The following is a 16805-nucleotide window of genomic DNA, read 5'->3' as shown; positions in this document are numbered from 1 at the left end:
TCCTCACTCAATCTCTTTATTCTCCTAGTCTTTTAAATTTACTTACTCTATCCTTCCATTATTGTGCATTATTGCCCATAAAGAAATAGGGAATGACCATGAAATTGGCCAAATGTTTAGAAGCAAAAAGGGCCCACTGATACCTGGGCCCACCGGGAGTTTTCCTGTATCCCGGTGGGCCAGTCCGACCCTGCCTTCTATCATAGAGCTTCATTTAGTAGATAAATCTATGTAAATGTGCACCTTTCATATTTTCAGTCTTTATTGTATTTTTTTTACATACCTGTACCTGGTGATTTAAAGAGAAAAATAGGGCAAGGATATTTTCCATATACAGGGATGCAGCACACAGGCTCTTGTTTATCATGGGACTGAAAGGGTCTGCTGGGAGTCCTAAGAAAACTGTGAGCTGTGCCTTTAAAGGAAAAAAAAAAAGCTTTCCCAGTGCCACCCACCAAGCAGCGGCTGAAACCTGAGAATGGGAGCACCAGGAAAAGCTGTTGGGAAACAGAAGGAAAGAGCTTGGGATTCACACAAACAAAGAAGGGACTTGGAGGGAGAAGCCCTGGGACTAGATGCCTGGGAAGCTCTACAGTTGTGATTCAGACCCGAGCCAGAACCTGATGAAGTTAAGAGCCCATTGGATCCAACTGTCAGGAAGGTGCAGGGCTGGTGCCACACACAGGGGAGCCGCACACACTTCCTTTTAAGTTTGGATGGACATACCAAGGAGTTGCAGGCATCCACACACCCTCCTAGTGCTGCTGCTGTCTGCGCTTACAGGTCAGTGCTACCACTTCCATTGCCATGCACCTCCAGGGATGTTGCTAAACTACAACTCCCAGTATCCTCAACTAGCAAGTAGATGCTAGATCAGCTATGAAGTAACACATTGATATAGATATGTATGCAAGTGCCAGATTACTATACTGCAGCTTAACTACAACTCCCAGCATTTGCTAGTACAGGCATGGGACCTGTTATCCAGAATGCTCGGGACCTGGGGTTTTACAGATACCGTATTTTGGACCTTCATGCCTTAAGTCTACTAGAAAATCATGTAAATATTAAATAAACCCAATAGGCTGGTTTTGTCTCCAATAAGGATTAATTATATCTTAGTTGGGATTAAGTACAAGCTACTGTTTTATTATTGCAGAGACAGCCTTTTTGTATTGCGGAGCTTTCTGGATAACAGGTTTCCGGATAATAGATCCCCTACCTGGATACCTAACATTAGATGAGAATATATATGTATATGCCTATGGTAGGCAGGGGCTGCAAAGAAAATATACTAGTGATTTGTTTGGTGATACTGAACTGCAACTCCCAGTGTGCTGGGTTTTTTTTCCATTTACTGTACAGAAAGAGGTCACATGATTAATAGAAACCCCTGGTACAGAGGGTATCAAGGCTAATTAAGTATCAGAATGCACACATAAGTCTCTGCATGTCTATACTGCATGATAGAAGTTTCAGAGACCAGTGACCAAATACATAGTGTCGGGCTATAAGTGTGCAGTGGCAGCGGTGAGTGTGTAAATGCACAGGCAAAATAGTGATGGGCGAATACAAGGTATTATTTTATTATTACAGAGAAAAAGGAAATCCATTTTAAAAATCAGGATTTTTTTTTTGATTATAATGGAGTCTATGGGAGAAAGCCTTTCCGTAATTCGGAGCTTTCTGGATAACGGGTTTCAGGATAACAGCTCCCTGTACCACCAAAAATGAAAGGAATGACAGTATAATGTTCTGCCTCCCTGTACTGGTAAAACTGGTGTGTTTGCTTCAGAAACACTACTATAGTTTATATAAACAAGCTGCTGTGTTTATATAAACTATAGTAGTACTTATCTGTTATCTACTGTGTATCCTGTGCTTGAATGGCTGCCCCCATGGCTACACAGCAGCTTGTTTATATAAACTATAGTAGTACTTATCTGTTATCTACTGTGTATCCTGTGCTTGAATGGCTGCCCCCATGGCTACACAGCAGCTTGTTTATAGAAACTATAGTAGTACTTATCTGTGATCTACTGTGTATCCTGTGCTTGAATGGCTGCCCCATGGCTACACAGCAGCTTGTTTATAGAAACTATAGTAGTACTTATCTGTTATGTACTGTGTATCCTGTGCTTGAATGGCTGCCCCCATGGCTACACAGCAGCTTGTTTATATAAACTATAGTAGTACTTATACTACTACTATATATATAAATATATATATAAAGAAAGGAGAACTCCACCACAACCTGGAATAAAAGTTTTGCAGGAGTTCTCCTTCCTTTATTATTTTGATTGACTGGCACAATGGAGTTGTTGGCACAGAGCAACTTAATTGGAATAAGAACATTCAATTCCTCTTCAGCTGTACAGACCACCATAACCCTTTATCTTGGATCCCTGATACTCATCGGCTATTATGGGCACTGATATGCTGCATGTTGGATATTGCTGGTATAAAGGTAGAGGTCCTGGTGATGGTCTTGACCATGAAACAATTTCCCTTATATTTGTGAGAAACACCCCAAAGTGTGGGGTAGGGTCCCTGCCAGCTTTTGCTCTGGTGTTCAGCAGTGGCAGAACCATTTATGTACCAATGTTGGGCCCAGAGTAACTACACAGAAAGGGTTTTGCCTAAAGCAGGAAGGACTCAAGAACATCATTAACCTCTGCAAGTGACTCAGGAATGGGGAGGTCAAGGGAACACTTCCTCTTAATGTTTCCAAACATCCATGAGCGCCAAGTCACATATGTTTGTGGTTCAATGACAATGCGAACCCCTTTGGGAACACTATTCCAGATAACCACTGGTACTTAGCGTACGGAAATAGGAAGTGGACTGAAGACATTTAGATTTAGAAGTTTCCATGGCTTCCCAATAGCAGGACGTTCACAGCGACCCTGTCATCCACTCACTGGTTGCTGATATGGGGAAAGTATATAAGAAATGATATGGATAGGCAGTATGGATAATATTCTAGCCACTCTTACACACAGTACCCTTCAATTAAAGGGATACCGTCATGTGAAAACATTAATAGTGCTGTTAATAGTTAATAATGCTGCTCTGCACTGAAATCCCTTTTTCAAAAGAGCAAATACATTTTTTCATATTTAATTTTAAAATCTGACATGGGGCTAGACATGTTTTCAGTTTTCCAGGTGCCTCCAATCATGTGCTCTGATAAACTTCAAAAGGAAATTCACTGGCACACAGGTAATACTAGCAGGGTAAAACCTTGCTATTTTATTCAATGGTTTGCAGCATGCAACGTTTCGGGGTAACCCCCTTTATCAAGCATGCTTACCCCGAAACGTTGCATGCTGCAAACCATTGAATAAAATAGCAAGGGTTTACCCTGCTAGTATTACCTGTGTGCCAGTGAATTTCCTTTTGATTCGCCATTTCAAGGTGGGACGCCGATTCTACCATTGCTGTGCACCAGGGACTATCTTCTATTCAAGGCCAGGGTGTGCGAGTGCAATTTGCTAATTTCCCTCTGATAAACTTCAGCCACTCTTTACTGCTGCACTGCAAGTTGGCGTGATATCGGATTTTAATTTTCGAGTGGACTAGGGAATAATTAATAATTCGAGTTTTTTAAAAAAAATTCCAATTAGATTTTTTAAATTTATCATGTACTGGACCTTTAAGAATTCAAATTCAACTATTCGCCACCTAAAACCTGCTGAAATGTTATTTTGGCCTATAGGGGACGTCCTGGAATCAATTTGGAGTTGTTTGCAGCCTTTTTGAAAATTTAGTTTTTTTTTTATTCTGATTCGATTCGAGTTTGTGGGTTGATCACATTTAACCGAGTTTGAAAAATTCGAATTTTTTCGATTGGTCTTTTTTTTTTCGAATTTCGAGTTCTAACAAACTCCCATGAACTCTTAATTCAACCCTTGATAAATCTGCCCCTATTAGAGTTGCCCCTGGGCTGTACACTCTGGGCTAATATTTATTTATGCATTTTAATGTCTCGGCCATATTAAATGTCCCTGTTATGGCCCTAATAAACCATCCGATTTCTTAATTAAACATACCTTGTAGTGACAGGAACATATCTAACGGGGGAACTATCTGTAACAAAAGAACGTGTGCAATGGTGATTTAATATGGGCAGAGAGATGAGGTGATAAATACAGGTTTAAACCCCCCCCCCCCCCCGAAACCTATTTGCAACCTTCCTATTGGCCCGTACATTAATTGTAACCTTACCCAGGGCAGAGAGTAATTTACAGCCATTGGCTTCGCCTTGTTGTGATACTACATCAAAGGTTGTCATAGCAGATTCAATAGCAATCAAATCCAAGCCTCTTAAATAACCGGCTTCCCAGCTGCTGGCAAGCGGCAATATATAATTACTCATAAATTGAATGAAAAAAAAGAAATAAATTGGTGGGCAGTTCAAACGAAAATATATACTATAATTTACCTTGAATAGGAAATGACTGCCAAAGCCAAACAGGAAAGGATGGTGCATCTAGACGCAAAGCTGACACTCATGTCTCTAATGCAGGTTTTATACAATGAGAATTTTAGTTTAGAAACCCACAGCAACGAATTCATGAATTACTTTTATTGTACAATGAAGGTGCCACTGGCTGCAGGCAGCACTTTCTTTGTTATGTGAGTAAAAATAAGGAGTATAGGTATGGGAACCTTTGTTGGAAAACCAGTTATCTAAAAGGTTCTAAATTACGGAAAGGTTAACTCCCATAGACTCCATTTTATCCAAATAGTCCAAAGGCGTAGTTCTTATTTCAAAAAGGGTTCGATCATAGATGTTAAACACAGGTCATCCAGAAGACCCCCCACAGTTGAGATGCTGTAGTATCTTGAGGGCTTCATGATGGACTTCAACTTGTCTAGAATCTATCCATAGACAACATATAGCAGCTATCCCTTTTCTACTCAAAATCCCATGATAGTCCTGGACAGTTGTATGAATGACCTGATGCTGATCTTCACCATCTTCTATGATCTGGCCTTATATCATCCTTTTACATATTATAAACCTACAATCTATCCATTGTCCAGGACTATCCTGGGATTCACAGTAGAAAAGGAGTAGTTGTTATTTGTAAAGGGATGAAATCATAAAAGTAGTGAAGATTAACATCAGATCATCTGGAAGACTCCTACAGTTGAGATGCAGGGAGCTATAGTATCTGGTGGACGTCATGTTGGACTTCAACTTGTCCAGAATCTCTCCATTGACCATATATATAAAAACAACCCCATTTCTACTGTAAATCCCATGATAACCCTGGACAATTGCATGAATGACCTGATACTGATCTTCACCGTCTTCTATGATCTACCCTTATCTCATCCTTTTACATATAATAAACCTACAATCTATCCAATTGTCCAGGGCTATCCTGGGATTCACAGTACAAATAATTAGTGTTTATTTGTAAAGGGATGAAATCATAAAAGATAGTGAAGTTTAACATCAGATCATCTGGAAGGCTCCTACAGTTGATATGCTGGGAGCTATAGTATCTCGAGGACATCATATTGGACTTCAACTTGTCCATAATTTCTTCATAGACCACATTTAAAAACTACCCCATTTCTACTGTAAAACCCATGATAATCCTGTACAATTGCATTAATGACCTGATGCCTTATCTTCACCATCTTCTATGATATGGCCTTTTCTCATCTGTTTACATATAATAAACCTACAATCTATCCAATTGTCCAGGACTATCCTGGTATTCACAGTAGAACTAAGTAGCTTTCATTTGTAAAGAAGTGAGATCATAAAAGTAGTGAAGTTTAACATCAGATCATCTGGAAGACCCCTACAATTGAGATGCTGAGAGCTATAGTATCTGGAGGACGTTATGTTGGACTTCAACTTATCTAGAATCGCTCCATAGACCAAATATAAAAACTACCCTATTTCTATTGGAAATCCCATCATAATCCTGGACAACTGTATAAATGACCTACAATCCGTCCAATTGTTCAAGACTATCATGGGATGCATGGTAGAAGGTGGATAGTTGGACTTCAACTTTTCTAGAAGCTCTCTAGTGACAACAGACATAAACTGTGTTTACCATCATTACCCATTACTGGGCTCTTAATTAGTCACTTGGGAATGTTTTTCTTTATGTGCCGGGGAAATCACGGTGGTAACTCCCTCTCATGAGTGCAAGTGCAAATTGAAACTAAAGTACCTTTCGATTCTATACACAGGATAAACTACATGCACTCACACTTAGCTATCTGTTTAAGGCTCAGCAAATGAAAGGTACACACTAATTATAAGTAGGATTTGCTTGGTTGCCAGTGTGGTTTTAGACGAAAATAGCTGCAATGTAAAGGTAGTTTTCTCATAAGATACACACTAACCGCTTGTTCTGTCCTTTGCACAAACGCTAACTCCGTAACCGTTGCTGTGCCTTCACTAGCACTTCATTGGGATGGGTATATGCCAAAATAAATCTCTTTTTCTAAAGAGAACAGTGTGTTTGTTGTTTTAGCTTTGCCTTCATAAGCTCTCTTTTATGTCTCTGGCACAAATATCTAATCCCAGCGGATAAAATTAGAAAGGTGAGGTTTACTATAAATCCTGCGTATCCCATATTGGGCTGCAACGATGACGAGCCATGGACTTCCGGCTGCTGTGATGGGTGGCCCTTTGTATTGTATGCCAGTATTTTCCATATCTTGCATGACAGTAGCTGGAAAGCAGCTGCACATAGGGGAAGTGAAAGATCAGTTTGGGCCATTGCTCGTGTCATTTATAAATGTTCCGACTCCCAGTCATTTGTTGTTCTTGGTGCAGCTCACCCATGAATTGTTTTTCTGTCTTTTATGTCGCCAGTTATCACTAAAAAAACACACGTACCCATCTTCACAGGTCTAGTCTGACCATGACTGGACAGGATCTAGTTATAATACCTAAGAGCCATGGATATCTTGTAAAATTGATTTGTATGAATGCTGCTTAGTGATGTCATCAGTTAGAATTGTTGTTTAGTGATGTCACTTGACACATGACTCATTCAAACTTGTGCATTATGAACATATAGGCTCTGTACTTACCTCTATACAGAGTGCAGCCAGATCCCTGACAAAAGTGCTCTCTCTGCATAAGGAGAACTCTTTTATGCCCCTACACACCTACAGGGTCTGGTTCCTCTATAGCAGTGACCCCCGACCAGTAGCTCGTGAGTAACATGTTGCTCTCCAACCCCTTGGATGTTGCTCCCAGTGGCCTCAAAGCAGGTGATTGTTTTGAATTCCAGGCTTGGAGGCAAGTTTTGGTTGTATAAAAACCAGGTGCACTGTCAAACAGAGTCTCAATGTAGGCAATCCACATAGGGGCTACCAGATGGCCAATAACAGCACCCCAAGAACATTTTTCATGCTTGTGTTGCTCCCCAACTCATTTTTCCTCTGAATGTTGCTCATGGATTCAAAAGGTTGGGGATCCCTGCTCTATAGTCTATATAGCTGTTGATGACCTACAACTCTCAAGACTATCATTATGTTAGTGGTTCATTGGATGGCCACCTTAATGTACTGTTAGTTTTAGAACCATCAAATGCTTCTGAGCATTTGATATGGTGCAGTTACAACCAATGCTCAAATAATACAGTGGTTTGTATGAAGAATTGCCTGATAACTGCATAGTCCATGTGACTCCTTAGAGATAAATAGAGAAGCAATGGTTGATCCAGTTGACCTGAACTGTAGAAATTACTTCTGTTCCTCATCGTGTGAATAAATCCATTTGATTCTTCTAGAACATAATGGGGCCTCCCAACTAGATGAAGCCCCTGACTAAATTGGGATGAAATACTGCGTTGTCAATGAGGCTAAATGGGAAAATGGATCTTTTAGTTGCCATGCGTGAGGCTTGATTAAATATCAATGGTTAAATATAATGGTTCCCTGTGAGAGCTCTTTGTCTGTGGACCCTTGGGGGCCAGCTCAGGACAGAGCTCATTAAAAGAGACATATGGCAACCATATTAGCAAGCCAGTGGTGTTAAAGGGGAATCCCCGTGGGGCAAATTAAAATGTGCAGTAAATATCTAAAAAAAGCAAATGGGCTCCAGTAAGAATGAAGAAAATGTAGATTTCATCGGCTTTTTCTCTTATAAAGCAAATGTGCAGATCTGCATCGCACCCTGGAGGGAGTCCTTGCTGATGAGATCTTTATGATCCAATCCTGCCATAATATGGCATTATGTACCTTTCCTTCACACCTCCCTGGGTTTCTCACACTCCCCTGCCTGTTTTATGACTTAACAGAATGTGAAAAATGTACAAATACATAGACACACCTACAAAGCACCATGAAAGTGTATCTATAATATATCTATATTCAACTATACACCACCATTTGTATAATAGGGATGTTCTGGGTTTCAGGCAGCACTTCTGTTTCCTAGGTTTCCAAAAAAAATGCTATAAATGGCAGTCACATAGGCAGCTAAACAATCTACCAGCCAGGGAACTATCTCCACTTCTTATGTGAGTTTCCTGCACATTGTCTGGTTTTCTTCCACAATATGGCTGATTATCCTTCCGATATTGGTCAAGCATCTGGTTGGGAGGCCCCAATACATAAGCCAACAACCCACCCTGCACCTGTGCTGTGCCATATAACCTAGAAACCTTCTTAGAGCAATCAGGAGCAATTTAAGAGCTTGCCTATGCAGTAGGAGGCAAACATGGGTCCTGATGCTGGTTAGGGTCACTAAATTACAGTAAATCACATTGAAAGAGGTACATCTAAACCATCCGTGGGCCATGAAGCTGGTACCTTGCCATAGTTTGGGTCTTCTGATAAGGACAAGAATCACTGCCATAAAGGATGTTGTTTATGGCTCCAAGAACCCAAAACTTCTTGAATGACCATCCATTTTCCTTGCATCCTTGTCAATGCAGCTGAACTGGGCTTGACTGAGAGTGAATACAGAACTGTATCAAATATGTAGGTCTACTGTTTTTTTTTTTATATACAATTATTTTCAATTAACCTTCTTGGTTCATAGAACAGAAATTTGCTATAATTAAAAGGCCCTTTTCTTTTTAATACCACTGCAATAAAATTCCAAATTGCTGGCATAGAGGACATTACCCTTCTCTAACCTCTGTCGTTGTGGGACATTAACCCAGTTTATAGGCGGAGATATTGGGCAGTTTGATTAGCAAGCTGATTTAATGAACATGTTTTACCTTGTAGTTTATTATTGGTTGATGTTTTACATTGGTACAACCCAGTGGCAGCCTTTTTATTCCTGTTGCTTAAGGCAACGATGATTAGCGCCAATAATTACGCTTGTAATTGAACACAGTAAATAGTTATATAAGATTCATATGCAGGTGTTTTTATGAAGAGCAAAATCTTTTCTGGAGCTCCTCTCACTCTCCTGCTTTTAAGAAGTTTGATTTTATATTGAGCAAAATTGCTTTTACATAAAATGTAAAGTAACACCCATTCAGTGACCATATAGTCGTGAAAGATTGTGAAATGCATGTCTGATGGCTATACATGGGCCACTATAGACCAAGTGCACAGATTACTGACCCATGTACAGTATGAACTATGTCCTACCTAAACAATGTCTGGCCAGATATCTCTCAGGCAGAGTTGAGGAACCACAATGTGTTATTGATGGGTCAGTCCAATTTAATCTGAATAGGCCCCTGTTATGATCCAGCTGTTGAGCTCAGGGCCATATGGATTGGATAAGCCTGATCTGCTCCAGTACCAGGGCGGTAAAATCAGGATAACATTGGTTCCTTGATCTTAACTTTTAAGTAGAAACTCTCTACCCTTCAATCTACCAAAAAAAGTACTGTAAATATTACACTAAAAGTTAGACGCCTTTTTAGAGTTACGAGCAATAGATTTTATGGAAGCCAGTGATGAAAACTACAAATGGCTGGTACGCTTATATCTCCATGTAAGATATCAGATTTCTGGCTAATTGTGTTCAAGAAATCAGATGGACAGGCCGTGGCAGTGTCGGACTGGCCCACCAGGATACCAGGAAAACTCACGGTGGGCCCAGATGTCAGTGGGCCTCTTGCTTCTAACCATTTGGCCTATTTCATGGTCATTTCCAATTTCTTTATGGGAAAAAAGAGGCTTAATAATGGAAGAATAGAGTATAATATGTAGAGAAAAAAGACTAGGAGAATAAAGAGATTGAGTGGGAGAGGAGGAATAATAGTATGGAAAGTGGGCCCTCAGTCTAAGGTTTTCTAGTGGGCATCCCAGCCCAACACTGTAGACTGGTCAACAAGCTGTTGAGTCAGATGCTTTTATTGGCCTGTGTACGATGAACTTTAGACTGCATCAAATAGATAGTGATATGAATTGTAATTGGACCAGGAAAGTGGGCACAAGGTCATAGTTATTGTCCTGAAAGAAGGCTGTTTTCCCTATATGCTCACAGCTCAAGCTGAGTGAGCCTCTGGCAATGTCAAAAGCACAGGGCCACCATCATAATAATTCCATTGGTTTGGCATGTCCAACCTGCTGGCTTGTTTATGAAAAAAGTGTTCTGTGGCCATTCTTGGATCCAGTTCTTCTGGACTCTAGAGGTTATATGTCTATTTTGTTTTTCCTTGACCCCATCCCAGGGAGCAAATGTGTGTGTATTATGTTGGCAGCTTTCAGTTGCACCTGCTTCCTCTGATGTCTGCTCACAATGAACATCATTACGGTACAATTCTGTGTCTGTCATCAGGACTGTATAGTTCATGATTCCACACCTTGCTGATTAAATGATGTGTTTGTGCTTTTTAGACATTTGCCTGGCCTATTGTGAAGCTGACTGTAAGTCATACTGCTGCGATGGAACTCCGCCATATTGCTGCTCATACTATGCCTACATTGGCAATGTCTTCTCGTAAGTATAATCTGCTCTGCAATGTTCTGCTTTTTCTGTAGGCAAAGTGAATTATATGTTCCTTTAAACATGCTGGTAAGGGGTCAATAAGTCACGACAGTTTTTTCCATGTAACAGCTACAATCAAATAGAAATATAAGGAATCCATACCTTGTCCATTACATGTGCCTTTACTTGTTGAGTAAATGGACATGTGCCTCTTTCTATACTGTGATCAATACTGTTCTTCTAGGTACTCCTGGAACCCTACCCAGTTTATAGTTGGCGATATTGGGTAGTTTGATTAGCAAGTGGGTTTAATGAACAGGTTTTACCTTGTAATTTATTAATAGTTGATGTTTTACATTGGTAAAACCCAGTGGCAGCCTTTTTATTCCTGTTGCTGAAGGCAACGATGATTAGCGCCAATAATTAAGTTTGTAATTGAACATAGTAAATAGTTATAAAAGATTCATATGCAGGTGTTTTTATGAAGAGCAAAATCTTGTCTGGAGCTCCTCTCACTCTCCTGCTTTTAAGAAGTTTGATTTTATATAGAGCAAAATTGCTTTTACATAAAATGTAAAGTAACACCCATTCAGTGACCATATAGTCATGAAGGATTGTGAAATGCATGTCTGATGGCTATACATGGGCCAACATTAGTTGTCCACTTGGCCACTATAGACCAAGTGCACAGATTATTGACCCATGTATGAACCATGTCCTACCTAAACAATGTCTGGCCAGATATCTCTCAGGCAGAGTTGAGGAACCACCATGTGTTATTGTGTCTTAAGTATAATCTGGTCCGCAATGTTCTGCTTTTGCTGTAGGCAAAGTGAAAAGTACCTATAAGGAATCCATGCCTTGTCCATTACATGTGCCTTTACTTGTTGAGTAAATGGACATATGCCTCTTTGTATAATGAGATCAATAATGTTCTTCTAGGTAATCCTGGAACACTACCCAGAGCTGCCTTAGATATTCTTGAACCATGAGCTAAGTAGGGGCCAAGACCTACAACCAGTTGGGGATTTATTTGGGTAGAATTTCATCTCCTACAACCCCACCCTCCTGGAACCTCAGCTTGAAGGTCCATTAGAGCAACATTTTGAGTGAACAAGGCAGATTTATCAAGGGTCGAATTTCGAAGTGGTAAATACTTTGAAATTCGGCCATTGAATGGCTTTACTTCGACTTCGAATGTCGAAGCGTTTTTACATTTGCCCATTTGCGGTCAAAGTAAAATCGTTTGATCGAATGATTAAATCCTTCAAATCAAACGATTTTATCGTATGATCGTGCAATTTTACTTCTACTTCAAAAAACCTAGAAAAATGCTGTAGAAGGTCCCCATAGGCTAACATAGCACTTCGGCAGGTTTAAGTATTGAAGTCGAAGTTTTTTTTAAAGAGACAGTACTTCGATTATCGAATAGTCGAACGATTTTACTTCGAAGTCGAAGTCATAGTAGCCTATTAGATGGTCGAAGTATCCAAAAAATTACTTTGAATTTTGAATTTTTTTACTTTGAAAATTCCCTCGAATTCACTTCGACCCTTGATGAAACTGCCCCTTAATTTGCTGTCCTAAATGTTCTTGGATCTATGAGCTGATAAATGTTGGGGTAGATTAGCAGTAGGATAACAGTCAAGGGGAGATGGACAGGAAGGAAAAATAGAAGAAAAAGACTAGAACAAACGCCAAGAACCCGGAAAGGTACACAAATATAACTGGCCGGGGGGTTCATACATATATGTTTATTTTCAGCTTATGAATAGAAAGTGTGCAAAAGTGTATATATAATATACAGTGTATAAAAATATATTATATATATCATCATCATTCTGTTTGTTCTTATGTGATCAGGCATAGAATGAGATGGGTTGCAATGCGTAGAACCCCCCTCTTTCATACAGCATTTCAGTGCCAGTGTCACAGGGTATTGAACAAACCTGCCAGGAGCCTCCACTAAAATATTTGCATTTTCCGGCCTTGGCTTATTCTTGTGAAATTTCAGGCATCAGTTTGCTCTACTGCACGTAATCCTGCAACTGACAGGCATCATCCCATAAATATTAATTCTCCCCAGATGACACCTGAGGCATGCGATTCACTATCAATAATACATAAGCCCCGGTAACCACATATACCTATTACCTATTACATAAAGGAATGTTATGACTTTTACACCATTTCCTATGTTTTATATACAAATCAACTATCATGCGTTTATGTTTTTATATTGCACAGGGTTATTTGTGTGTACGTGAGGGGAACAGGTCTGATGAGAAAAGCTTAGTTAAAAGGTCTATGATACAGTGCCCTCCATTGGCCAAAGAAAAGCTCCACAAAACATGAACTTTTATATGGGATCAACGTACTGCCTCTTCTGATAAGTAATGTTTGTAAAGTTATTTCCAAATGTCATCTATTCTCTGCACTGCTAGTTCTGACTCTTGCAATTATGTAGCAGATGCCATCTGATGACTTGTTATTGAGTGTAATGATATCCAAGTTACTGGGAGTTCCAGCAGCAGCTGGGGTTCCACCATTTAGCTTTATTACTTGCTTTAGACGAAGAGCAAACCAGTAAAATAGAACTATTTAGATATAGGAAAAGTCCAACCCTGCACCCACCAGGACAAGACTAAGGGGTCAGAGGGTTAGATAGCTGCGTATTCCCTGCTGGCACCATGTTTGTGTTAAAGAAGAGCTCCCATTGGAGGTGGCTTGGAACATGGTGGTTTTACGGATATATAGCTGGGATAGTCTCAGTTGTGCAACATTACATTTATCTGCTGTGAATATAAACATTTATCTGCTGTGAATATAATCTGTCAATTTCTTGATCCACTTTCACTTTGGTGCCAACATGTTCTATAGAGAGGAGGCATTTCATCTGCATTCATCTCATTTTGGGTTTTTTGCCAAGAAAATTTAGGATTTTTTTACTATAAAGCTTGAATTTTTTTAGATTTATTATATCCCCCAGTAATGCAAAAAGTCAGAATCTGAAAATCCGGCATCTCAGAAATGCCGAGGTTGTATATAAGTCAATGGAAGAGGTCCCTATCCTATATGGAAGTTTCTGTGGTCTGTGCTTGAATAAGCCTGAAAATCATACTATTTCAGACTTTTCTGGCAAAAATCCTGGTAAGAGCCCGAAAAAAAACGTATGATTTGGGTTTTCACTCGATTTTAACGAGTTTGTCCCTGATCTGATTACATCATGATTTTTTTAATAATAAATAAGTTCACATCGTGGATTCTAGTTTGGTCAGACTTTGTTTTATATATAAAAAAAGAATCCCCTTAATGTCTCTGACTATAGAGATGTTGTTGTTCCCAGACCGTCATATACAGTAGTTATAACTAAGAAAACCCGCAACTTGGTATGTTGCCCTGCTTAAAACTGACTAGGAAAACATCAGATGACTCTTCTCTGCTCACTAACTTCATTTTCTGAGCAGAAGAACATCCTCTTCTCAATGACTTAATTTTCCGTTGTGTCCGGTTAAGAGCAAGCGGCACTTTGGTTTCAAATTCAACGGAAACACTATCAACATGACCACATTGAGGCAGATGATGACTGCCAACTCACATTTTTCCAAACTGACATCCTACTGGCTTGTGAATTCTTTTAACTCCTTGAGAAAATCCTTCAGTACCAGGTGCTTCTTTTCATTCATAATTGTTAGGACAATGGGGGATCCTGACCTATTGTTGAACACTAATCAGGGTATTGAAACCAAAAAGTCTGAAAAACACTGAGAGTGGTACCCTGCTATCGACATACATTTCATGAGCTAAAACATATTCTCATAAGAATGTATTATGGTTTTAGAGAAACATCTGTAGCCTGTTCTGTAGAATGCTGATGAAGGAGCATATTATTTGATAGAACAGTAAGTAGCACGAGTGTTAGTTTAATACTCAGGCCTGTAAAGTTCACCATTGAAGCATAATTAAGGTACTAAATCTCAAGCCTGAGATCTTTGCATCCATATTGCTGTCTCAACTTCTATTATTGACCACAGATTTATTAGTTTGCTACTTCGCTGGCGTTCTCACACTTTCATTTCCTCCGCTTTTGCTTCATTCAATGGGAGGGTGAGGGCACTGAGCAATACAGATTTAAACAAAGAAAGAAATTAATTTAATCCATCATTAAAAAAGAAAAAATCAAATAAAAATTGGCACAAAGCATTCCACTATAAAGTTACTCAACCTGACTGGTTGTGGCCATAATTACTCTGATTATAATAATCCAGTAACACCAAAAAAAAATTAATTGTAATTGAAATGATATTTATGCCTAGTAATGTTTGGAAACTGTAAGGAAGAAATCTGTTTTTTTAACGTGAACTAATTGGTTCATCCATGGTGGGTTAAAAGAAAGATAATGATAATTCTCACTGTTGGTTTCTCCAGTCCACTAAGTAGAGCTGAAAGAATTAAAATGTAGAGGATCCAAGAGGTTGATTCCCCTGCTAGCTAGGGATGTCCTCGTAGCTGTCACCTATGCCCCAGAGCAGGGGTCCCCAACCTTTTTTACCTGTGAGCCACATTCAAAAAAATATAAAGAGTTGGGGAGCATGCAAAAACTTCCTGGGGTGCAAAAACTTCCTGGGGTGCCAAATAAGGGCTGTAATTTGGTGCCCCTATGTGGACTGGCAGCCTACAGTAGGCTCTGTTTAGCAGTGCACCTGTTTTTTATACAACCAAAACTTGTCTCCAAGCCTTTAATTTAAAAATAAACACCTGCTTTGAGGCCACTGGGAGCAAAATCCAAGGGTTTAGTGAGCAACATGTTGCTCGGCTACTGCCCTCGAGTCTGAGGGATGGATGTGTTCCCAAGGGCCAAGGGGTAGTCATTTGTTTCTTATTTAAGGTGATGGCTCTTGTTTTTTGGGACTCCACTTAGTGCCGGGGCTGGATGCACTGGGGAGTCTGGAGGATAAGGTCTCAGTAAGAAGCTTAATGTTATAAGAGAAGTCAAACCCCTAACAGAAGTTGGGGAAACTGACCCCGTTAATGAGGTGTAGAGGGTGGTGGCTACTAGTTTTATGTCTAGCACACTGAAGTTTTAGTGATCCAGATAGAGTAACATCAGCTTCATTGAGTAGAAGTAGTTTGGAGACTCTTGGGGGTTACCTTACCTAAAGTGAAAAAACACTCAGTGGAGAGGGCTACTGAAGTCCCTATGAGGCTTCCACTGGAGAGGATCCAGGGCACTAGAAGGACATCCCACTAGCACTCATTCATTATTGCCTTGCCATGTGTTATCATCAAGGGACTACCTGTGGCTACCAGCTAATACATCCATTTGATGTTCAACAACCACCGGAGCCCTGGAAAATGGCAATATGGCCAAGAAAGGGATACACTTAATTTTGGGTGTTGATCCCCATTCAGTGTCTAAACTTGTTCTTATTGGGCCCCACAGAAAATACATTTTAGAGCCCCCAACATAACCAGAGGTTGTCCTGTTTTACCTGTATGTTGAGATTGCTCAATAATGAGGGTCTCGTGTGGCCCCCTATATCTCTGGGCCCTCCTGCAGCTGCAGGGTCTGCTTCTTCTGTAGTTATGCCCTTTTTCCATTGTTCCAACATCAGCAATTGCACTTCTTATGGCAAAACAACTCAGAGAAAAAATATCAAGTTGAAAAACCCAAAGCAGCTGAGAAAAATATCAAGCTGAAAAACCCAAAGCAACTGATTCCTAATCTGTCTGGTTCTTGCCCTGCCTGGACAGCCTCTGTTTCCCGCTAGGTATTTCAGCCTTGAAGTCTGAGCTTAATGTTCTGTACACTTCCACTTAATGTTTGACTGAGACAGTTAAAATGATGTTACTGAAGGTAACCCTCTATAGAATATTTCTACTCCCTTGTTCTTTTCCCAACTCTCTGACAACTGTA

At 39.9% G+C, this 16805-nt stretch overlaps 1 protein-coding gene across 1 annotated transcript in view; it reads left to right on the top strand.

Moving 5' to 3' along the window:
- Positions 1–471: 471 nt before the first annotated feature.
- cyyr1.S (cysteine and tyrosine-rich 1 S homeolog) overlaps positions 472–16805 on the top strand; it is a 36232-nt gene continuing 19898 nt past the window's right edge. The window contains exons 1-2 of the mRNA XM_018248862.2: positions 472–783; positions 10798–10900. Of these exons, the coding sequence (XP_018104351.1) occupies positions 717–783; positions 10798–10900 (170 nt within the window). The 5' untranslated portion in view covers positions 472–716. The remainder of the gene's footprint in view (positions 784–10797; positions 10901–16805) is intronic.

The sequence above is a fragment of the Xenopus laevis genome, chromosome 2S, assembly GCF_017654675.1.
Source record: "Xenopus laevis strain J_2021 chromosome 2S, Xenopus_laevis_v10.1, whole genome shotgun sequence".
NCBI lineage: Eukaryota > Metazoa > Chordata > Amphibia > Anura > Pipidae > Xenopus > Xenopus laevis.
Note: the sequence above shows the minus strand (reverse complement) of the source record. Positions and strands in the feature narration are given on the sequence as shown.